The 25,967-nt window shown below is 43.7% G+C and overlaps 1 protein-coding gene across 1 annotated transcript in view; it reads right to left on the reverse strand.

Annotated features, from left to right (window-relative positions):
* Positions 1-25,967, reverse strand: part of cabin1 (calcineurin binding protein 1) — a 539,464-nt gene that overhangs the window by 224,196 nt on the left and 289,301 nt on the right. The window contains 1 exon segment of the mRNA XM_070887525.1: positions 8,842-9,005. Coding sequence (XP_070743626.1) covers positions 8,842-9,005 — 164 coding nt within the window.

The following is a 25,967-nucleotide window of genomic DNA, read 5'->3' on the forward strand; positions in this document are numbered from 1 at the left end:
GTGCTGACGTGGATTGAGAACTGGTTGGCAGACAGGAAGCAAAGAGTAGGAGTAAACGGGTACTTTTCAGAATGGCAGGCAGTGACTAGTGGGGTACCGCAAGGTTCTGTGCTGGGGCCCCAGCTGTTTACATTGTACATTAATGATTTAGATGAGGGGATTAAATGTAGTATCTCCAAATTTGCGGATGACACGAAGTTGGGTGGCAGTGTGAGCTGCGAGGAGGATGCTATGAGGCTGCAGAGTGACTTGGATAGGTTAGGTGAGTGGGCAAATGCATGGCAGATGAAGTATAATGTGGATAAATGTGAGGTTATCCACTTTGGTGGTAAAAACAGAGAGACAGACTATTATCTGAATGGTGACAGATTAGGAAAAGGGGAGGTGCAACGAGACCTGGGTGTCATGGTACATCAGTCATTGAAGGTTGGCATGCAGGTACAGCAGGCGGTTAAGAAAGCAAATGGTATGTTGCCTTCATAGCGAGGGGATTTGAGTACAGGGGCAGGGAGGTGTTGCTACAGTTGTACAGGGCCTTGGTGAGGCCACACCTGGAGTATTGTGTACAGTTTTGGTCTCCTAACCTGAGGAAGGACATTCTTGCTATTGAGGGAGTGCAGCGAAGGTTCACCAGACTGATTCCCGGGATGGCGGGACTGACATATCAAGAAAGACTGGATCAACTGGGCTTGTATTCACTGGAGTTCAGAAGAATGAGAGGGGACCTCATAGAAACATTTAAAATTTTGATGGGTTTAGACAGGTTAGATGCAGGAAGAATGTTCTCAATGTTGGGGAAGTCCAGAACCAGGGGTCACAGTCCAAGGATAAGGGGTAAGCCATTTAGGACCGAGACTGAAGAGAAACTTCTTCACTCAGAGAGTGGTGAACCTGTGGAATTCTCTACCACAGAAAGTTGTTGAGGCCAATTCACTAAATATATTCAAAAAGGAGTTAGATGTAATCCTTACTACTAGGGGGATCAAGGGGTATGGCGAGAAAGCAGGAATGGGGTACTGAAGTTGCATGTTCAGCCATGAACTCACTAAATGGCAGTGCAGGCTCGAAGGGTCGAATGGCCTACTCCTGCACCTATTTTCTATGTTTCTATGTGCAAGGTTGCTGCTGGAGGAAACGACCAGGGAGTTTGCAGAGTTGGAGTGAGTTTGGACCGCAGGCCACCAAGATGTTGAAGCAGCATTCCAGGACTATCAGAATAAATTCCTCGGTCTTCAATACCCTGTGTGTAACTGAGATAAACCACCTACAGAGACAAGTGGTACAAATAAGCTGATGCTGCACTTATAACCATTCCAAACAAAGCAGAAAGAGCAACTTCATCCAGAGGATTATAGACCCCAAGAAGTTTACAGAGTATAAGGAGGCTATTTGGCCCATTATGCCTGTGCTGGCTCTTTGCTAGTATCCTCCTCTACAATAAATATTTATCGGAGTCACTCTTCGAAGTTGCAATGGTCTCTGTCTCAATAATTCCAAAAACTTCCACTAAATTTGCTCATAGTCTCCTCTGCTCCAGTGTAAATAATCCCAGTATCGCAAGTCTCTTTTCATAATTTGAGTTTCCCACGGTGGTATCATGTTGATGAATCTACCGCTGTACATTCCAAAATATTTTCTATACTGCACATAGTGTAGCCTAACTATTGCCGTGTAAAACTTTATCATGACTTCTCCACTCTTTTGCTCTGTTCCTCTATTCATCATAATGAAAATGCTGGACTTGTTAATGTTTTATCTACCTGCACTTGCACTTTCAGGGATTTGTGTGTTTGAATCCCCAAGTCATTCTGCTCATTCACACTCGTCAACATCATTAGTGAGTGTATACTCCCATTCCTTTTTTTCCCTTCCTAAATGTATTACTTCACTGTCTCCACATTAACTTGCATTTGCCACCTGTCTGCCCATTATCTAACAGTGATCATAATATGATTGAATTCAATGTTAACTTTGAAAAGGAGAAACTTAACAGTTACTCAGATTCTAGATTTTGGTACGGCTAACTTTAACGGGATGAGGCAGAGACTGGTCAAAACTGTTAACAGGTAAAATTACAGGTGAACAGTGGGAGGTGTTCAAAACAGAATTTAGCTTAATGCAGGACCAGTATATACCCCTAAGGGGCACGAGCACTACTGAGCAACTAAAGCAGTCATGATTGACAAACGAGGTGAGAGATAACATCAAACTGAAGGGAAGATCATACAAGATGCAACAAAGAGTGTAGATCCAGGCGACTGGGAGAGATATAAAGAACAAGCAATGGAAGACAAAAAAGGTAGTAAGAGCTGCAAAAACGGAATACAAAAAGAAACTTGCAAGGGATATCAAGATTAACACAACATTTTTTTTTACAATTATAGAAGAAAAATGGGAATCAAAGGTAACATGGGCCCTTTAAAAACAGATATGGATAATATTGGAAATGAAAATAAGGAAATGGTAGACTTGCTGAATAATTACTTTGTGTCAGTCTTCACAGTAGAGGAAGAGGATAATATACCTGACATGCCAGTGAAACTAATAGTGAATCAAGGACTGGAACACAATGAAGTTAACGTAAACAAGAAAAAAAGTGTTCGAAAAAAATAATGACATTACAGATTGAGAAATCCCCAGAACCTGATGGTTTCCACCCCAGGGTTTTAAAGGAAGTCTGAGAAAATTACAGATGCTTTAGCCATAATCTTCCAAATCTGATTCGATTTAGGAATTGTCCCTTTAGATTGTAAAATTACAAATGTAACTCCATTATTTAAGAAAGGTGTGAGAGTGAGAAACCAGGACATTATAGACCTGTTAATCTAACATGTGTTGTTGGGAAGTTATAGGAATCTACAATTGAGCTGATTTGAGCTGATTAGAGAGATAACGGATTTGTTCTGGCGAAGAGTCACAGTCCTGAAACGTTAACACTGTTTCTCTCCACAGATGCTGCCTGAACCGCTGAGATATCCAGCATTTTTATTTCAGATTCCAGCATCCGCAGTATTTTGCTTTTGTATATGGATTTGTAAAGGGTAGGTCATGTCTAGCGAACCTAATTCAATTTTTTGAGGAAGTAACTAAAGTAGCAGACAGGGGAATGTCTACGGATGCAGTTTATATAGACTTCCAGAAGGCATTTGATAAGGTACCACACATAAGATTAAAGCTAATAAAATTGAAGGCAAGTAATGACCTGGTTAGGAAACTGGTTGGGCAGTAGAAGACAGAGAATAGGGATAATGGGTACGAGGTCAAATTGGAAGGAAGTGACTAATGGTGTCCAACAAGACAACAAGAATCTGTGCTGTTCACTATATTTATTCATGATTTAGATAACCCAATAGAGAGCCATATATCCAAGTTTGCCAATGACACAAAGATTGGCGGCATTGTAAGCAGTGTAGATGGGAACATAAAATTACAAAGAGACATTGATAGATTAAGTGAGTTCCTTTAAAGCTCTGGGGTGGAAACCATCAGGACCTGGGAATTTGTTAAGCTGTAATGCCATTATTTTTTCTAACACTGTTTTCTTATTTAGGTTAACTTCAGTGAGTTCCAGTCCTTGATTACTTCAAAAGGTATGCTTTACATCAGTGAAGTTCTAGAGGGTAAAAATCCCAGTTCTGGTTGCTAGTCTTGTTTCTGGAGAACAATCCAAACTTAGTAGACTTTTTGAAGGTTCAGGTATTCTGCGTGTAACAACTCACCCGGAAAGGTATGCTTCCAAACTGCAGACTGTGTACCAAAGAATAAGGGTAGGCTCTAGGGATTCATCAAAGGGAACTGATCCATTCCAAACAATAAATTAAAGGCAGCTTTCTGAAAAGGGTATATTAACCCTGATTTGTATTGTGTTATTTTGTGTTTTGCCTGTGCAATGTCATGGCCACTTAACGTATTTAAGTCTCCTGGGGGAAGTGATCAAACATCGGTAAAACTTCCAAGAAGATAAAAGTGAACTTCGCCCTGACAAGATTACCATGTTCTGAGTAACATGAACCTTCGTACTCCGTCGATTCTTCAAACTTCCAAGTCCAGCTTTATCCTTCTGACCATCAATCTCAATTCTAGCCAGATATTAATGCAGTTTCTTTTTAAAAGAGTTTAGAGACTCACCACGAACCTTGATTGCACACATCAGCCACTCTGATGGTGGGGATTTCGATCACTCTCCAGCCTCGCATATGGCGGGGCTATTTTGCACTTATGTTCACAACTGAAGCTAAAATAGCTTTTTATAATTGATATTATCCATTTTTTACATCATGTTGCCTCTCATTCTTTTCTCCCCACAATGAAAACTATTTTAGTTCTCCAAGTCTATTAAAATTTAGAGTTTTGAGTTCTCCCTGTAATCTCTCCAATCATCTGTGCCCTTTAGAAAATAAGGTAACCAAAACTGTACACAATATTCCAAATGTGGCCTCACCAATGGGTTATAAAGAACCAAAATAACTATAACAAACTGCTCGAGTTACAGCAGGGACCCAATTGGCCTCATTAACAGCCTAATACAGACTGGATACAATAATCGCACACAAATCTTGTTCCCTTCCCACAGTTGTCACTGAAAACCTATGCTTTGTATACAACAACTTGTATTTATATAGCACCTTTAACGTAGTAAAACTTCCCAAGGTGCTTCACAGCAGTGTTAGAAGACAAAACAAATAAATTTGACACCGAGGCACATAAGAAATTACGGCAGATGACCAAAAGCTTGGTCAAAGAAGTAGGTTTTAAGGAGCATCTTAAAGGAGGAAAGATAGGTAGAGAGGCGGAGAGGTTTATGGAGGGAGTTCCAGAGCTTAGGACCCAAGCAGCTGAAGGCACGGCCACCAATGGTTGAGTGATTATAATCAGGGATGCTCAAGAGGTCATAATTTGAGGAGCACAGACATCTTGGGGGTTGTGGGGCTGGAGGAGATTACAGAGATAGGGAGGGAGCGAGGCCATGGAGGGATTTGTAAACAAGGATGAGAATTTTGAAATCGAGGCGTTGCTTAACCGGGAGCCAATGTAGGTCAGTGAGCACAGGGGTGATGGGTGAACAGGACTTGGTGCGAGTTAGGACACGGGCTGCTGAGTTTTGGATGACCTCAAGTTTATGTCTGGTAGAATGTGGGAGGCCAGCTAGGAGTGCATTGGAGTAGTCAAGTCTAGAGGTAACAAAGGCATGGATGAGGGCTTCAGCAGCGGATGAGCTGAAGCAGGGGCGGAGAAGGGTAATATTACAGAGGTGGAAATAAACGGTTTATGCCGTGGATGTGTGGCCGGAATCTCATTTCAGGGTCAAATATGACACCTAGGTTGCGAACAGTCTGGTTCAGTCTCAGACAGATGCTAGGGAGAGGGATGGAATCAGTGGCTAGGGAACGGAGTTTGTAGTGGGGACCGAAAACATTGCTTCGGTCTTCCCAATATTTAATTGGAGAAAATTTCTGCTCACCCGGGACTGGATGTCGGACAAGCAGTCTGACAATTTAGAGACCGTGGAGGGGTCGAGTGAAGTGATGGCGAGGTAGAACTGGGTGTCGTCAGCGTACATGTGGAAACTGACGCCGTGTTTCCGGATGATGTCGCCAAGGGGCAATATATAGATGAGTAATAGGACCTTGTTCCTGTACAATATTTTTACATGCAAAATAATTCAAAGTTAAATATACAAAATAATGGTGGAAGATTTGGTACAGAAGTGGAAAACAAACTAAACCGAGTAAGAAAATGGGGAAAGAAGAAAATTAATTATAAGTAAATAAAATGAAGTGTGTGAGATTTTGGAGGCGTGCCCAGCCGAGGTACATGCTGTTCCCGAGGAGTACAATCCTGGTGATTGCAAAGCACAATAATGCTGCAAGAGGCAGGCAATGGGAATGAGCATCACTTAACTTTATTCATAATATCATCGCTGTGAGGCAGTAACAAGGGAACCTTTTGTCCTCCATATATGGCTTCTCACCCCATTTTTAGAAAACGGGCTTTTTACAAGTTGGGCATTCATATTTCTGATTAATGAATCTGGAAAAAGAAACTGCATTGATATCTATATGTATAACCGTCCTCACAGAGCATTCATTCACATTCTTCTTTAAGCAAAAAATGGCAACAGAATGAAATGTCTAATATCCAAAGCCAATATCCTTTCTCAAAATGGCCATGTTCCTACAGTGAATGGTGGCACTGACTCAGTGTCAGAATGTCCTACCCATGTTCCTACAGTGAATGGTGGCAGTGACTCAGTGTCAGAATGTCCTACCCATGTTCCTACAGTGAATGGTGGCACTGACTCAGTGTCAGAATGCCCTACCCATGTTCCTACAGTGAATGGTGGCACTGACTCAGTGTCAGAATGCCCTACCCATGTTCCTACAGTGAATGGTGGCACTGACTCAGTGTCAGAATGCCCTACCCAGTTGATGTGGTATATTTGGACTTTCAGAAGGCTTTCGACAAGGTCCCACACAGGAGATTAATGTGCAAAGTTAAAGCACATGGAATTGGGGGTAGTGTGCTGACGTGGATTGAGAACTGGTTGGCAGACAGGAAGCAAAGAGTAGGAGTAAATGGGTACTTTTCGGAATGGCAGGCAGTGACTAGTGGGGTACCGCAGGGTTCTGTGCTGGGGCCCCAGCTGTTTACATTGTACATTAATGATTTAGACGAGGGGATTAAATGTAGTATCTCCAAATTTGCGGATGACACTAAGTTGGGTGGCAGTGTGAGCTGCGAGGAGGATGCTATGAGGCTACAGAGTGACTTGGATAGGTTAGGTGAGTGGGCAAATGCGTGGCAGATGAAGTATAATGTGGATAAATGTGAGGTTATCCACTTTGGTGGTAAAAACAGAGAGACAGACTATTATCTGAATGGTGACAGATTAGGAAAAGGGAAGGTGCAACGAGACCTGGGTGTCATGGTACATCAGTCATTGAAGGTTGGCATGCAGGTACAGCAGGCGGTTAAGAAAGCAAATGGCATGTTGGCCTTCATAGCGAGGGGATTTGAGTACAGGGGCAGGGAGGTGTTGCTACAGTTGTACAGGGCCTTGGTGAGGCCACACCTGGAGTATTGTGTACAGTTTTGGTCTCCTAACTTGAGGAAGGACATTCTTGCTATTGAGGGAGTGCAGCGAAGATTCACCAGACTGATTCCCGGGATGGTGGGACTGACCTATCAAGAAAGACTGGATCAACTGGGCTTGTATTCACTGGAGTTCAGAAGAGTGAGAGGGGACCTCATAGAAACGTTTAAAATTCTGACGGGTTTGGACAGGTTGGATGCAGGAAGAATGTTCCCAATGTTGGGGAAGTCCAGAACCAGGGGTCACAGTCTAAGGATAAGGGGTAAGCCATTTAGGACCGAGATAAGGAGAAACTTCTTCACCCAGAGAGTGGTGAACCTGTGGAATTCTCTACCACAGAAAGTAGTTGAGGCCAATTCACTAAATATATTCAAAAGGGAGTTAGATGAAGTCCTTACTACTCGGGGGATCAAGGGGTATGGCGTGAAAGCAGGAAGTGGGTACTGAAGTTTCATGTTCAGCCATGAACTCATTGAATGGCGGTGCAGGCTAGAAGGGCTGAATGGCCTGCTCCTGCACCTATTTTCTATGTTTCTATGTTTTTCCTACAGTGAATGGTGGCACTGACTCAGTGTCAGAATGCCCACCCACGTTCCTATAGTGAATAGTGGCACTGACTCAGTGTCAGAATGCCCTACCCATGTTCCTACAGTGAATGGTGGCAGTGACTCAGTGTCAGAATGCCCTACCCATGTTCCTACAGTGAATGGTGGCACTGATTCACGGTCAGAATGTCCTACCCATGTTCCTACAGTGAATGATGGCACTGATTCACGGTCAGAATGCCCTACCCATGTTCCTACAGTGAATGGTGGCACTGACTCAGTGTCAGAATGTCCTACCCATGTTCCTACAGTGAATGGTGGCACTGCTTCACGGTCAGAATGCCCACCGATGTTCCTACAGTGAATGGTGGCACTGACTCAGGGTCAGAATACCCACCCATGTTCCTACAGTGAATGGTGGCACTGACTCAGGGTCAGAATGCCCACCCATGTTCCTATGTAGGCTATATAGAGCGAGCTAATGCAAACCCAAGTTAATTTGCACATAGCAAAGTCAAACAACTTGCAACTTGATGCTAGCCGTATATGGCCCTAGCATCCACTGGTTCATCCTGATACTAGTTTAAAGGTTGATACTTTCCCCAGACCACGATCCAGATCTCAAGTCTTAATGAGGCCTCCTGCACCAGAGGAAGATACTGTGTCACATGCCTTACCAACGGCCAACAGTGGCTATCACCCGCGGCTCCAAAACACAACCTATTCTCATGGCCCTGTTTGTAAACTGGGCTTTATTGGTTCACTGATCTTCTCAATTTCCTGTAGTGTTCCATTTTCAACAACTAAAATAATAGTGCTGGCCAGGCTAGTCCTGGCACTATGGTTAACATTATCACATTGAACAAATTCAGCCAGCAAAAAACAAAGGTCAGCAGCATTGTTCAAATAAAATAACATTAACAGCAAGTTATAGCCATTCCCTTGTTAACAGAGGACAAATATATTGATGTCTGAAAACATTGCAATTTATTCAATGTTCCTGCATGTCACAGAACACAACTCATTGCAGGATGAAGAAGAAGGACTCTCGCTATTCCAAAAAGGGTCTAAGTGCAGTGGAGAGCGAGAAGCATCTAATCCACAAGGCGCTGGATTATTAAGTGTTTCTGAAATCAAGGTCAGTTACAGGCCCCTAGGTCACAAACAGCGGTTGATTCAGAAGCTCTGAACATGCACACTTACTTTCCCTGGTCAGGTGTCCTTTGAAGCATGGACGATACTCTCAGCAGTGTATTATGGTCCTTCAGCTGGGACAGAACGTCAAGTAGGATAACAATCGAGCGGTTCATATGTGAGGCAAAGCTGCCAGGACGGTCAATTTCATCCACAGGGATACGCCAGATTCCCTGGGGAGGGGAAACAAAGTTTGATCTTCAGTATTCAGGTTTTAAATCAGAGGATTAAGGAAGACCACATAAGCAGAGTCCATGATTTCAAAACGTTACCCAAAATGACCACATTGCCAACAGTTGAGGGAGAATCCACACAGAAAGAGACAGTGCTATTTGTTCCACATTATGTAGCATTTCAGAAAAGCTATGAGCTATTCCAGAATGAATATATTTCAGTGGGTTAGATTAAATCCAATAATACATGGTTATGTAGAAACGCTCAGAAGTTACAAAACAGAAACAGGCCATTCGGCCCAACCTGTCCATGTTGGTGTTTAACCCTCCACGTGAGGGAATGGCTCTAATCTCATTCACCTTCTCTATTCCCATATCCTTTTATCCCCCTATCCAATCTCATCTTGAATGGTGACATAGATTCCACTTCACCCTCCAACCCTGGAAGTGAATTCCACAGCCTCACAACTCTCTGTGTAAAGAGCTTTCTCCTGTTTGCTACGTCCCTCAACGTCTGCTTCTGGCTACACCCAGACTCATCCTGTCAGCATTTTAAACACATCTATCACATCACCCATAATCTGTGCTGTTCGAACAAAAAAAGCTCCAATTTTTCAAGACTTTTGGCGTAATCACATCTTATCAAGCCAGGCAACATCTTTCCCGGAACTCCATGTTTAAATCCCTTCAATCCGGTTTCCGCGCCTGCCATAATACCATAAATGACATCCTTTGACTGACGAGGATAAACTATCGCTCCTCGTCCTTCTTGACCTGTTTGCAGCCTTTAACATGGTTGACCACTCCATTCTCCTCCAACGCCTCTCCACCGTCGTCCAGCTGAGCGGGACCGCCCTCGCCTGGTTTCATTCTTATCTATTTAATCGTAGTCAGAGAATCAGCTCCAATGGCTTCCCTTCTCACTCCCGCATCGTTACCTCTGGTGTACAAGGATCTATCCTTGGCCCCCTCCTATTTGTCATCTACATGCTGCCCCTTGGCGACATCATCCGGAAACACAGCGTCAGTTTCCACATGTACGCTGATAGATAGAAACATAGAAACATAGAAAATTGGTGCAGGAGTAGGCCATTCGGCCCTTCTAGCCTGCACCGCCATTCAATGAGTTCATGGCTGAACATGCAACTTCAGTACCCCATTCCTGCTTTCTCACCATACCCCTTGATTCCCCTAGTAGTAAGGACTTCATCTAACTCCTTTTTGAATATATTTAGTGAATTGGCCTCAACAACTTTCTGTGGTAGAGAATTCCACAGGTTCACCACTCTCTGGGTGAAGAAATTCCTCCTCATTTCGGTCCTAAATGGCTTCCCCCTTATCCTTAGACTGTGTCCCCTGGTTCTGGACTTCCCCAACATTGGGAACATTCTTCCTGCATCTAACCTGTCTAACCCCGTCAGAATTTTAAACGTTTCTATGAGGTCCCCTCTCATTCTTCTGAACTCCAGTGAATACAAGCCCAGTTGATCCAGTCTTTCTTGATAGGTCAGTCCCACCATCCCGGGAATCAGTCTGGTGAACCTTCGCTGCACTCCCTCAATAGCAAGAATGTCCTTCCTCAGGTTAGGAGACCAAAACTGTACACAATACTCCAGGTGTGGACTCACCAAGGCCCTGTACAATTGTAGCAACACCTCCCTGCCCTTGTACTCAAATCCCCTCGCTATGAAGGCCAACATGCCATTTGCTTTCTTAACCGCCTGCTGTACCTGCATGCCAACCTTCAATGACTGATGTACCATGACACCCAGGTCTCGTTGCACCTCTCCTTTTCCTAATCTGTCACCATTCAGATAATAGTCTGTCTCTCTGTTTTTACCACCAAAGTGAATAACCTCACATTTATCCACATTATACTTCATCTGCCATGCATTTGCCCACTCACCTAGCCTATCCAAGTCGCTCTGCAGCCTCATAGAATCCTCCTTGCAGCTCACACTGCCACCCAACTTAGTGTCATCCGCAAATTTGGAGATACTACATTTAATCCCCTCGTCTAAATCATTAATGTACAGTGTAAACAGCTGGGGCCCCAGCACAGAACCTTGCGGTACCCCACTAGTCACTGCCTGCCATTCTGAAAAGTCCCCATTTACTCCTCTTTGCTTCCTGTCTGACAACCAGTTCTCAATCCATGTCAGTACACTACCCCCAATCCCATGTGCTTTAACTTTGCACATTAATCTCTTGTGTGGGACCTTGTCGAAAGCCTTCTGAAAGTCCAAATATACCACATCGACTGGTTCTCCCTTGTCCACTCTACTGGAAACATCCTCAAAAAATTCCAGAAGATTTGTCAAGCATGATTTCCCTTTCACAAATCCATGCTGACTTGGACCTATCATATTACCTCTTTCCAAATGCACTGCGATGACATCCTTAATAATTGATTCCATCATTTTACCCACTACCGATGTCAGGCTGACCGGTCTGTAATTCCCTGTTTTCTCTCTCCCTCCTTTTTTAAAAAGTGGGGTTACATTGGCTACCCTCCACTCCATAGGAACTGATCCAGAGTCAATGGAATGTTGGAAAATGACTGTCAATGCATCCACTATTTCCAAGGCCACCTCCTTAAGTACTCTGGGATGCAGTCCATCAGGCCCTGGGGATTTATCGGCCTTCAATCCCATCAATTTCCCCAACACAATTTCCCGACTAATAAGGATTTCCCTCAGTTCCTCCTCCTTACTAGACCCTCCGACCCCTTTTATATCCGGAAGGTTGTTTGTGTCCTCCTCAGTGAATACCGAACCAAAGTACTTGTTCAATTGGTCCGCCATTTCTTTGTTCCCCGTTATGACTTCCCCTGATTCTGACTGCAGGGGACCTACGTTTGTCTTTACTAACCTTTTTCTCTTTACATATCTATAGAAACTTTTGCAATCCGTCTTAATGTTCCCTGCAAGCTTCTTCTCGTACTCCATTTTCCCTGCCCTAATCAAACCCTTTGTCCTCCTCTGCTGAGTTCTAAATTTCTCCCAGTCCCCGGGTTCTCTGCTATTTCTGGCCAATTTGTATGCCACTTCCTTGGCTTTAATGCTAGCCCTGATTTCCCTTGATAGCCACGGTTGAGCCACCTTCCCTTTTTTATTTTTACGCCAGACAGGAATGTACAATTGTTGTAGTTCATCCATGCGGTCTCTAAATGTCTGCCATTGCCCATCCACAGTCAACCCCTTCAGTATCATTCGCCAATCTATCCTAGCCAATTCACGCCTCATACCTTCAAAGTTACCCTTCTTTAAGTTCTGGACCATGGTCTCTGAATTAACTGTTTCATTCTCCATCCTAATGCAGAATTCCACCATATTATGGTCACTCTTCCCCAAGGGGCCTCGCACAACGAGATTGCTAATTAATCCTCTCTCATTACACAACACCCAGTCTAAGATGGCCTCCCCCCTAGTTGGTTCCTCGACATATTGGTCTAAAAAACCATCCCTTATGCACTCCAGGAAATCCTCCTCTACTGTATTGCTTCCAGTTTGGTTAACCCAATCTATGTGCATATTAAAGTCACCCATTATAACTGCTGCACCTTTATTGCACGCACCCCTAATTTCATGTTTGATGCCCTCCCCAACATCACTACTACTGTTTGGAGGTCTGTACACAACTCCCACTAACGTTTTTTGTCCTTTGGTATTCTGCAGCTCTACCCATATAGATTCCACATCATCCAAGCTAATGTCCTTCCGAACTATTGCCTTAATTTGCTCCTTAACCAGCAATGCTACCCCACCTCCTTTTCCTTTTATTCTATCTTTCCTGAATGTTGAATACCCCTGGATGTTGAGTTCCCAGCCCTGATCATCCTGGAGCCACGTCTCCGTAATCCCAATCACATCATATTTGTTAACATCTATTTGCACAGTTAATTCATCCACTTTATTGCGGATACTCCTTGCATTAAGACACAAAGCCTTCAGGCTTGTTCTTTTAACACCCTTTGTCCTTTTAGAATTTTGCTGTACAGTGGCCCTTTTTGTTCTTTGCCTTGGGTATCTCTGCCCTCCACTTTTCCTCATCTCCTTTCTGTCTTTTGCTTTTGCCTCCTTTTTGTTTCCCTCTGTCTCCCTGCATTGGTTCCCATCCCCCTGCCATATCAGTTTAAATCCTCCCCAACAGCACTAGCAAGGTGAGGTAGAGCTGATGACACCCAGCTCTACCTCACCACCACTTCTCTCGACCCCTCCACAGTCTTGAAATTGTCAGACTGCTTGTCCGACATCCAGTTTTGGATGAGCAGAAATTTTCTCCAATTAAATATTGGGAAGACTGAAGCCACTGCCTTTGGTCCCCGCCACAAACTCCGTTCCCTAGCCACTGACTCCATCCCTCTCCCCAGCATCTGTCTGAGGCTGAACCAGACTGTTCGCAACCTAGGGGGTCATATTTAATCCTGAAATAAGCTTCTGGCCACATATCCACAGCATAACTAAGACCGCCTATTCCCATCTCTGTAACATCGCCCGTCTCCGTCCCTGCCTCAGCTCATCCGCTGCTGATGCCCTCATCCATGCCTTTGTTACCTCTAGACTTGACTATTCCAATGCATTCCTGGCTGGCCTCCCACATTCTACCCAACGTAAACTTGAGGTGATCCAAACCTCAGCTGCCCGTGTCCTAACTCGCACCAAGTTCTGCTCACCCATCACCCCTGTGCTCGCTGAACTACATTGGCTCCCAGTTAAGTAACGCCTCGATTGCAAAATTCTCATCCTTGTTTACAAATCCCTTCTCTGTGATCCGCACCCCCTCTCCCCCACAACCGAGATGTCTGCGCTCCTCAAATTCTGCCCTCTTGAACATCCCTGATTATAAGCGCTCAACTATCCGTGGACGTGCCTTCAGCTGCCTGGACCCGAAGCTCTGGAACTCCCTCCCTAAACCTCTCTTTCCTCTTTTAAGATGCCCCTTAAAACTTAACTCTTTATCCAGCTTTTGGTCATCTGCCCTAATTTCTTCTTATGTGGCTCGGTGTCAAATTTATTTGTTTTGTCTGATAACACGGCTGTGAAGCGCCTTGGGCCGTTTTACTACGTTAAAGGAGTTATATAGATACACGGTGTTGTTGTTGAATCTGTGCTGTATCCTTTCGAAAGTCTCAATATCCTTTGTATAGTGTGGAGCCCAGTATGCTGCGATATTAAGGTTTTATATCGGCTTATCAATAGCTCTTGGCTTTTACATTCGATACCTCGAGATAAAATCTAGAATTTGATGCGTTTTTTTTTACAGTCTGAGTTGCTGCCTTCAATGTTTTGTGAACCTGTACCTGAGTTCCCCTCTCTTCAACAGCACCAAGTGTACTTCCATTCACAGGGCAATTACTGCCGTTACTTGTTTTAAGGCAAAATGCATCACCTCACATTTACTGACATTGAATTCGATTTGCCAATTCCTCCATTTTATAATATCCCTCTGCAGCTTCCTGTAGTCTTCTGAAGAATTAACTATACCTCCTATTTTAGTACAATCTAAAATGTTAACAGCACTCCCTACATCCAAATCATTGGTATACACAGTGGACAGAAGTGAACCTTGTGGGACACCACTACCCACTTCCAACCAATCCAAACTGCCCTTAACTCCGACTCGATTTTTCTCCCTTCTAACCAATTTTGAATGCAGTCGGCTATCGCCCCATTAATTCCACACTCCTTTATCATTTGTAGTAATCTCCCATATGGTACCTTGTTAGATAGTAAAAATAGACTTGCAAAGAATCATTAATACAAGCATGAGACATTTTTAACAAGCTGTCAATTTAAACAGGTATTTAACTACTGAGAGAGCAAACCAATCTCTCTAGCTGAGAGATTTTCCAGAGGCTCATGTTTGAAAAAGCAGTGCCAAACACAGCGTATTGCAATGACATAGGAGTTCCGATCACATTGCCAACCACATGCTGCTTGCACGGCGGAAACTTGTTGAAAGCTATTTAGTTCACGTTCATTTTATTAAATGGGCTTATCTATCAACTTACATATATCTGAGTGTTTGTAAGGCTATTACCTGTTGAGCAAGTCTTGCATATTTTTATTTTAAAGGTTTTTAGTAGGTTGCTGTGTCAACCATCTCATGGACAAAACATTTTACAAGTTAGGGAACTGGGTGGCAGTGTGCTGACTCTGGCCTTTCACCCCTGTGACCTGGCCTTTCACCCCTATAACCTTTCCTCAAATCCAGACCAGGCAGCCTCTGCTGGCTGGCTGGAAGAGCTCTACATAGGGGTTGCCAACCCTCCAGGATTGGCCTGGAGTCTCCAGGAATTGAAGATTAATCTCTTGGACACGGCAGAGGAACCCGGAACAAAAATTAAAGGGGCATTCAAAAAAATGATGCTTTTTAAAAATTTCTTTGAACACTACTGTTTATTAATTATAAGAATATTGGAGATGGGGAACAAAGGCTGTTTGACTGACATGCGAGAATCATCCAATTGGGTAACGAAGAGTCTGTTCACTTTCCAATGGCGTGGGAAGGCGGGGCCCGCTGGTGAGGACGGACGTGTTGGCTGGCCAATGGCAGGATGTGGGGGGGCGAGGCAGTTGTAACCAGAAGGTTGTATGAAGAAACCTCCAGCAAACATCCACCACAAACACACTCAACCAGAGTTGCTGACTCTAGTTCTATGAGTTTGGAGAATTTCAATCCTCCTCGTGGGCATGAACTGAAGGGAAACATCACCATGGTGCTGTTGTGAGGTTGGGCAGAATAGAGAGAGAGATTACTCTGCATCTGACTGTGCTGTACCTGACCAGGGAGTACTTGATGCTGACAATGGGTTGACAAGAGTTCATTCCCCAGCACTGTCATCTCACCTTGACAAGCACAAAAATTCTAAAACCAAATTTGGGTGGGTCACATTGGCTGGGTACATCATGCAGGAAAGGGTCAGGACTGAAAGGCTATTTCAAAAGCTGATTGGCCTGCTCTATATTTCCAGCATTTTCTATTTTTATTTCAGATTTTCTGCACATGTATTTTGTTTTATTAGCTACTAAGTGTGTGGATGCAGCATCAAACTTCTAAAATAGAGGAAGGTAGGGAGAGAGAATGCAATTAAAGCCACCAATCTGGTGGCACTGGCTCACACACACCATAGTCTTGGCCAAATCATTGAGTGCAGGATTAAACCAAGTCAAACCATGGGATAGAATTTCTCCCTCGTTCACAATTCGTGGAGGGAAATCTCATGTTCTGTTTTATAAACTCAAGCCTACCAACATTCTTTTGTACACACTCGTCTCCAGCCATCCAGTCTCCACAGTGTTGATGTCAGCAGAGCAATAAAAAAGCATATGGAATGCTAGGTTTTATTAATGAGGGCAAGCAAGTACAGAAGCAATGAGGTAATGATAACCCAATGCAAACTGTTAGCTTGCAGTTAGGATATTATACTCAGTTTTGGACACCCTACTTTTAGAAGGTTGTGGACAGGGTCAAGGAGAGATTTATCAAAATGATACAAGGGATGACGGGCTTTAATTATGAGGAGGACCTCGAGCTAAGAATCTTCAAGTGGAAGAGGAGATTAAATACAAGTGCTCAAAATTATGAGGGGTTCTGATGAGATAAATAGTGAGAAACTATTTCTACTGGTTGGTGAGTCGGTAACTAGAGGGCATTCATTTAAGATCATCACTAAAAGAATGAAGGGAGAGCCAAGATTTTCTGAGTAAGAAGGTTGCTGGATGTGGAAATAGTGGCGGAATTAGAATCGATATGAGCTTTTAAAAGCTAAGTGGATAAATATTTGAAAAAGTCCAACTTAAAAGGGAATGGGGAAAGGGCAGGGCACTGGATCTACAAGCATGACACCAGAACGGTGAGGTTATAATCAATCTGTTCCGTAATTTGTTGTGGGTGCGTGGCCCCTTCAAATTACCGCATGTATGTTTTTGCCATTAGAAATGAAGCTGGCTACACGGGAGCTGCACATTGCTGCGTAGCCAGTAAACGGGAATGTTGGTTTATAACCTGAATAGGCTGGGGCTCTTCTCTCCAGAAAAGAGAAGGCTGAGAGGTGTTCTAATAGAGGTCCTTAAAATTATGAAGGGGTTAGGTAGTGTCGACGTAGAAACTTTCCACTTGTGGGGGAGTCTAAAACTAGGAGTCATAACAACATCATTTATATAACACCTTTAATAAAATGACCCAAGGCGCGTCACAGGAGTGTTAGCAAAAAAGAAATTGACACTGAGCCATACAAGATGTTAGCGCAAATGACTAAAAAAGCTTGGTCAAAGAGATAGGTTTTAAGGAGAGTCTTGAAGGAGGAAATAGAAGTAGAGAGGCGGAGAGGTTTAGGGAGGGAATTCCAGAGCTTAGGACCAAGGTAGCTGAAGGCACGGTCGTGCCAATGGTGGAGCGATTATAATCAGGGATGTTCAAAAGTCCAGAATAGGTGGAGTGCATAGATCTAAGGGGATTATAGGGCTGGAGGAGATTACAGAGATAGGGAGGGGCAAGGCAATGAATCATCATCGAATCATAGAAATTTATAGCACGGAAGGGGGCCATTTTGGCCCATCGTGTCCGCGTCGGCCAACAAGAGGCCACCCAGTCTAATCCCACTTTCCAGCTCTGTCCGTAACCCTGCAGGTTACGGCACTTCAGGTGCACATCCAAGTACTTTTTAAATGTGGTGAGGATTTCTGCCTTTACCACCCTTTCAGGCAGTGAGTTCCAGGCCCCCACAACCCTCTGCGTGAAGAAATTTTCCCTCAAATACCCTCTAAACCTTCTACCAATTACGTTAAATTTATGCCCCCAGGTTGTTGACCCCTTTGCTAAGGGAAATAGGCCCTTTCTATCCACTATATCTAGGCCCCTCATAATTTTATACACCTCAATGAGGTCTCCCCTCAGCCTCCTCTGGTCCAATGAAAACAAATTCAGCCTATCCAATCTGTCCTCATAGCTTAGATTCTCCACTCCAGGCAACATCCTCGTAAATCTCCCCTGTACCCTCTCCAGTGCAATCACATCCTTCCTGCAATGCGGTGACCAGAACTGCACACAGTACTCCAGCTGTGGGCTAACCAGTGGAGGGATTTGAAAACAAGGATGAGAATGTTAAAATCAAGGCGTTGCTTAACTGGGAGCCAATGTTGGTCAGCTAGCACAGGGGAGATGGGTGAGCGGGACTTGGTGTGAGTTTGAACACGGCCGGCAGAGTTTTGAATGACTAAGTCTATGGAGATAGTCATTGATAAGGAATTCAGGAGAAACACCTTTACTCAGAGAGTGGTTAGAGTGTGGAACTCGCTACCACATGGAGTGGTTGAGGCGAATGACACAGGTGCATTTAAGGGGAAGCTGGATAAGCACGAGGGGGAAAGGAATAGAAGGAAATGCGGTTAGGGTGAGATGAAGTCGGGTGGGAGGAGGTTCATTTGGAGCACAAACACTGGCACGGACCTGTTGGACCGAATGACTAATTTCTATGCTGTAAATTCTATGCAATAATTAGCAAGGATGCAGCTTTGAGATTTCGGACAGTTGTCAGTGTCTCCATTCCTCACATCCAGCTGGGCTAGAAATTAGCCAGCCTAACGCACGTTTTCGTTAAAACTGCTTTTTTTGTTCTTAAGATAAAATGCACAAAATTCCCCAAAGTTTAAGAATGGCTTTTTCAAAATATTGGCATTTACCAGATCGCCATAGCGTTAAAAATCGCGAACCCATACTCTGGTTAAAAACAACGCCTGTGCCTAAGAAAAGTCGGTAAGTAAGACTGACAAAAAAGGTGTTTAAATCCAGCGATTCATTTCTTTAGGCTTCTGTGAATGTTTTCTCATTTTTTTATTTTTGTTGGTGTTTTCTCCCTTGTATTTTTGGTGATATTGGCCTAGCTAGAGAGGACGGCGGCATTAAACACGATTCCTCCAGCAACGTCGTTTTTTAATGGCAGGGGTATTTTTTGGCCAAACTTACCCCCTTAAAAATGGTGAAATGTTTCTTCTTATTTCTTCACAAAAATATTATTTATCAAATAACAAGAGACTGGGGAATTTCTAGCCCAAAGTCTCAGTTTGGAAGCAAAGCAGCAGGTTGTTATGGACAGACAATGCTGAACTCAAATATACTCCTCCATAACAGTAATGATAAGACCACTCGACAGACACGGACAAGAAGGCCATTAGGCTTTTCCAAGCTCAGCAATCCAGAAAGAGGTTACAAGTCCCATCACACCATCCAGCCGCTGTTTAAATAATTCAAGGATTTTTGCCTACACGACCTAACCTACTACCAAAAGTCATAGTGCTCCAAAGCCACAAGGCAATTCTCTCAATCTCAGTTTACCATTAACAGCAAGTTGCTGTGCTGAGGTCGGGCGTTTCCAGACTGGGGAGTGGGGGTGGGGGGAACATTGAGGGCAAGTCATATCCCACCAGAGTGTCAAACCAGCCTTTGGTCAGCAGACTAGCCATGATGATAAGAATAAAGCTTGCACACCATCCCTTTCCTTCAGAGAAAATATATTACATATGAGGATGTCAAATACTACGTATAACATTGTTATTAAATTGGGTTACTTATGCCAACCATGCCTTTAGTTTAGCGGCAAATATCAGTCAAAGCTTAAAACTGATTGAACCCATGCTTGTTTGAATCCCTTGCCATCCACATTTTGTATACATGTTAATTTAAACTAATACTGTTCGTGATTAGTAACAGAGGAAGGGCATTAGTGAAGTTACTGAGTTTGAGAGCAATAAGGGTTTCTGTGCTGCTCTTTGGCTAAACACAGTGACCAGAACAAAGCTCCAGGCACATACAAAATAATCAGCACAGTTCTGGTCCATTAAGTTGCAGTTATGTTTCCAGAGGGGCTAAGCCCGGAGTCGCTGCAATGGACTCGATTGTATTCCTGCATTATATTGGGGGGCGGTGTGCACAGTACCACTTCATTCCCTCTCCCTTAATATCACACATCAGGCACTGTTGTAGAATCAGCATGTTGAGGTCTCTTTTTAAGTACTTAAAATTTTTTTTCCAGATACTTATTTCAATCTCCGCTCCAGGACTTGAACACGTAATCTAGGTTGATAACCCACCCAGAACTGAGGGAGTGCTGCAATGTAACACGAGATGTTAAACTGAGGCCTATCTGTCTGTTCAGGCGGACATCAAATATTCCACGTCACTATTTGAAGAGAAGCAAGGCGTACTCCCATTGGCCAGCAACCCTCGTCCAAACAACACAATAAAAGTCACATATTTACAGGATATGTGCTGTGAGCATCTGACTGTTGTTTGCCTCCATATCACCAATAACTGCTTTTCAAAAGAAAATCTTATTTATTGGTTCTGAAGTGCTCTGAGGTCATGAGAAAATCCACCAATGGAAATCCCCTCTCATTTCTGAGGGGAGAACGCAATGGCCAACATCTTGAACTTGGGGATTAATTTGCTTTATACCAAAAGTTAAAGGAGGACATTTTTATTCAACCAGGCCTTTCTTGTGGGCATTTAACATACCTGGGTAGATGTTTCACTCATATGGAAATACTCTGCAAACATAGAACAGTGCAACATTGAACAATCACACACACAGCACATCAGACCGACTTCCTGGAGCCTACGCAAATCTCATTTGTGGTTAATGGCTTCAGGAATAAATTGGCTTCAGGAATAAATTAACCTGAGGAAGTACTTTAGTAGGAAATGCATTTACTCGTCTTGCAGCCACAGGCAGGTACACAGTAAAAAGTTACCAAGGAAATCTATCGCAGAGCGGCACTGAAGGCCATACAGAACAGGACCAGAAAAATCGCATCCTTATAGACACAACAGGGAGGGTAGAAGTAACCCATACTACAAACAAAATAGGCAGGTCTATACAAATACACCCAAGCAAGTCATACTGCGATATCACAGGATGTACCTTCCCAGCTGTAATGGTGCTGCATCACGCACAGCACTCAAGGGAACTCCAGCAGAGGCAGTGTTCCCTTGGCAAAGACTACTTGATGCTGGTGATCAGTGTGGGAAACATCAAAGCCAGGTTGTGCTGCGAGGGCCCTGGCAACTGGCACTGCAAAGAACTAGAAACCACACAATGCTGTGCTGAGATTCTTCGGCCGTGTGGAGCGGAACACCACATGCCATGGTGTGGGAAGCGAGAGCTATCGGAGGGAGACCATTCCCAGAGAAGGCCAAAATCTGGGGACAATACATTTATCATTATACTTTGGTTCCAACTGAGATTTCTCAAAGATTCCTAAAGAACAGGATCTACTGGATGGCTCTCTCTTGATGAGGAACTCCTGACTCCCCAGTTGTGTAATAAAGGGTCCGTGTGTAAATAGTACAACTTTCCACGGACGACAGCTGCACACTGGCATTTGACACTCACATTAGACAAAGGAAAGGCTAAGCGACCGCACCTTTCCAAAAAATGGAAGTGCAGTCTAATTTCTAGCAAACTTTATCTACATGTAACAATGGCCAGGGCTGTGACTAAGGAATAACTTGCTGTCAGAACTGCCTGAATCCGAGAGACCAGCTTTCTTCAGGATCAGTATCGTCGAAACTTCGAGAGGTGCCAGCAGGGACTCAAGTGATGCTCAGGTTTGATTCCGTGGATGTAGGTGACCCTGGCAGATTTACTCCCAGTGTAGGAGTTCCTTCCAAAACGGCCTTGACAGGAAGCCAGACAGTTTAGCATGAATTAGTATCACATTTTAATGGGAAGCACTGTAGGCATCTCGGGCATATAGAACATACAGTATTTAATGTAAAGATTGCAGTACTGCACAGCTTTTTAAATCTAAACTTTTAAAAGAAAACTTGGACAAAGAGGGAGTTAAGGTTTCAAATCTGCATTGCTGGTGGAGGCCTTAACCAGAAAATCTTGGACAAAGCATACTTGGATTTTTATACATGTCAGCAATGCAGACTGATAATTACCCCCTAAACATACAAGACTAGACTGTGAAGAAAATCTAATTGGGAGACTGTGGGAACAACAGGAACCAGTCTGACTGTCCAAAGAGAGAGGCTTCTTTAAACAGTGCAGGATACGTGGCCACCACTTAAGATCAGGACATACAAAAGATAATTAGTGACCTGTTTGAGTATCTTTTATTCTTCAAATCATATGGCAAGCAAGATCTTTAGACAACAAGCATTTTTATAATTAAGAATGGACTAATGAATTTGGTAGAATTATTTAAAGTCTTTATATGAACATAAGAATTAGGAGCAGGAGTAGGCCATATGGTCCCTCCGCCTGCTCCGCCATTCAATAAGATCGTGGCTGATGTGATCTTGGCCTCAACTCCACTTCCCTGCCCGCTCCCCAAAACCCTTGACTCCCTTATAGTTCAAGAATCTGTCTATCTCAGCCTTGAATACATTCAATGACCCAGCTTCCACTGCTCGCTGGGGATAGAGAATTCCAAAGTTTCACGACCCTCAGAGAAGCAATTCCTCCTCATCTCTGTCTTAAATGGGCGACCCCTTAATCTGAAACTATGCCCCTGGTTCTAGATTCCCTCATAGAAACATAGAAAATAGGTGCAGCAGCAGGCCATTCGGCTTTTCGAGCATGCATCACCATTTAATATTATCATGGCTGATCGTTCACCTCAGTACCCCACCCCTGCCTTCTCGCCATACCCCCTGATCCCTTTAGCCAGATGGGCCACATCCAACTCCCTTTTGAATATATCCAATGAACTGGACTCAACAACTTTGTGGAAGAGAATTCCACAGGTTCACAAATCTCTGGGTGAAAAAGTTTCTCCTCATCTCGATCCTAGATGGCCTACCCCTTATCCTTAGACTGTGACCCCTGGTCCTGGACTTCCCCAACATCGCACACATTCTTCCTGCATCTAACCTGTCCAATCCCGTCAGAATTTTATATGTTTCTATGAGATACCCTCTCATTCTTCTAAATTCCAGTGAATATAAGCCTAGTCGATCCAGTCTTTCTTCATATGTTAGTCCTGCCATCCCAGGAATCAGTCTGGTGAACCTTCGCTGCACTCCTTCAATAGCAAGAATGTCCTTCCTCAGATTAGGAGACCAAAACTGCACACAATACTCAAGATGTGGTCTCACCAAGGCCCTGTACAACTGCAGTAAGACCTCCCTGCTCCTATACTCAAATCCTTTCGCTATGAAGGTGAACATTGCATTTGCTTTCTTCAACACCTGCTGTACCTGTATGCCTACTTTCAATGACTGATGTACCATGACACTCGGGTCTCATTGCACCTCCCCTTTTACTAATCTGTCACCATTCAGATAATAATCTGCCTTCCTGTTTTTGCCACCAAAGTGGATAACCTCACATTTATCCACATTATACTGGATCTGCCATGCATTTGCCCACTCACCTAACCTGTCCAAGTCACCTTGCAGCCTCTTAGCATCCTCCTCACAGCTCACCAGCCACCCAGCTTAGTGTCATCTGCAAACTTGGAGATATTATATTCAATTCCTTCGTCTAAATCATTAATATATATTGTAAATAGCTGGGGTCCCAGCACTGAACCTTGCAGTACCCCACTAGTCACTGCCTGTCATTCTGAAAAGGACCCATTTATTCCCACTCTTTCCTTCCTGTCTGCCAACCAGTTCTCTATCCACGTCAATACATTACCCCCAATCCTATGGGCCTTAATGTTGCACACTAATCTCTTGTGTGGGACCTTGTCAAAAGTCTTTTGAAAGTCTAAATACACCACATCCACTGGTTCTCCCTTATCCATTCTACTAGTTACATCCTCAAAAAATTCCAAAAGATTTGTCAAGCATGATTTCCCTTTCATAAATCCATGCTGACTTGGACCGATCCGGTCACTGTTTCCAAATGCGTTGCTGTTACATCTTTAATAATTAATTCCAGCATTTTCCCCACTACCAATGTCAGGCTAACTGGTCTATAATTCCCTGTTTTCTCTCTCCCTCCTTTTTTAAAAAGTGAGGTTACATTAGCTGTCCTCCAATCCATAGCAACTGATCCAGAGTCCATGGAATGTTGGAAAATGACCACCAATGCATCTGCTATTTCTAGGGCCACTTCCTTAAGCACTCTGGGATGCAGACTATCAGGCCCTGGGGATTTATCGACCTTCAATCCCATCAATTTCCCAAACACCATTTCCTGACTAATAAGGATTTCCCTCAGTTCCCCCTTCTCGCTAGATCCTCGGTCCCCTGGTATTTTTGGGAGGGTATTCGTGTCTTCCTTAGTGAAGACAGAACCAAAGTTCTTGTTCAATTGGTCTGCCATTTCCTTGTTCCCCATTATGAATTCACCTGATTCTGACTGCAAGGCACCCAACATTCGTCTTCATTAACCTTTTTCTCTTCACATACCTATAGAAGCTTTTGCAGTCAGTTTTTATGTTCCCTGCAAGCTTCCTCTCATACTCTATTTTCCCCCTCCAAATTAAACCCTTAGTCCATCTCTGCTGAATTCTAAATTTCTCCCAGTCCTCAGGTTTGCTGCTTTTTCTGGCCAATTTATATGCCTCTTCCTTGGATTTAACACTATCCCCAATTTCCCTAGTCAGCCATGGTTGAGCCACCTTCCCCGTTTATTTTTACGCCGGACAGGGATGTACAATTGCTGGAGTTAATCCATGTGATCTTTAAATGTCTGCCATTACCTATCCACCGTCAACCCTTGAAGTATTATTAGCCAGTCTATCCTAGCCAAATCAAGTCTCATACCGTCGAAGTTACTTTTCTTTAAGTTCAGGACTCTAGTCTCTGAATTAACTGTGTCACTCTCCATCTTAATGAAGAATTCTACCATATTATGGTCACTCTTCCCCAAGGGACCTCGCACAATTAATCCTCTCTCATTACACAACACCCAGTCTAGGATAGCCAGCTCTCTAGTTGGTTCCTCGACATATTGGTCTAGAAAACCATCCCTTATACACTCCAGGAAATCCTCCTCCACCCTATTGCTACCAGTTTGTTTAGCCCAATCTATATGTAGCTTAAAGTCACCCATGATGACTGCTGTACCTTTATTGCACGCATCCCTAATTTCCTGTATGATGTCATCCCCAACCTTACTACTACTATTGGTAGCCTGTACAACTCCCACTAGCGTTTTCTGCCCTTTGGTGTTCTGCAGCTCTACCCATACAGATTCCACCTCATCCAAGCTAATTTCCTTCCTTATTATTGCGTTAATCTCCTCTTTAACCAGCAACACTACCCCACCTCATTTTCCTTTCGGTCTATCTTTCCTGAATATTGAATACCCTTGGATGTTAAGTTTCCAGCCTTGGTCACCCTGGAGCCATGTCTCTGTAATCCCAATTACATCATATCCATTAACGGCTATCTGCACAGTTAATTCATCCACCTTATTATGAATGTTCCTCGCATTGAGACACAGAGCCTTCAGGCTTATTTTTTTAATACTCTTTGTCCTTTTAGAATTATGTTGTAATGTGGCCCTTTTTGATTTTTGACTTTGATTTTTCTGCCCTTCTCTTTTACTTTTCTCCTTTATACCTTTTGCTTCTGTCCCCATTTTACTTCCCTCTGTCTCCCTGCATAGGTTCCCATCCCCCTGCCCGATTAGTTTAAATCCTCCCCAACAGCACGAGCAAACTCCCTCCCCCGCCTCCCTCAGGACATAGGTTCCGGTCCTGCCCAGGTGCAGACCGTCCAGTTTGTACTGGTCCCACCTCCCCCAGAACCGGTTCCAATGTCCCAGGAATTTGAATCCCTCCCTGTTGCACCATTCCTCATGCCACGTATTCATCTTAACTATCCTGCTATTTCTACTCTGACTAGCATGTGGCATTGGTAGCAGTCCTGAGATTACTATCTTTGAGGTCATACTTTTTAATTTAACTCTAGCTCCCTAAATTCAGCTTGTAGGACCTCATCCCATTTTTTACCTATATCGTTGGTACCTATATGCACCACGACAACTGGCTGTTC

Source organism: Pristiophorus japonicus, chromosome 8, assembly GCF_044704955.1.
Source record: "Pristiophorus japonicus isolate sPriJap1 chromosome 8, sPriJap1.hap1, whole genome shotgun sequence".
In the NCBI taxonomy this organism is placed as follows: domain Eukaryota; kingdom Metazoa; phylum Chordata; class Chondrichthyes; family Pristiophoridae; genus Pristiophorus; species Pristiophorus japonicus.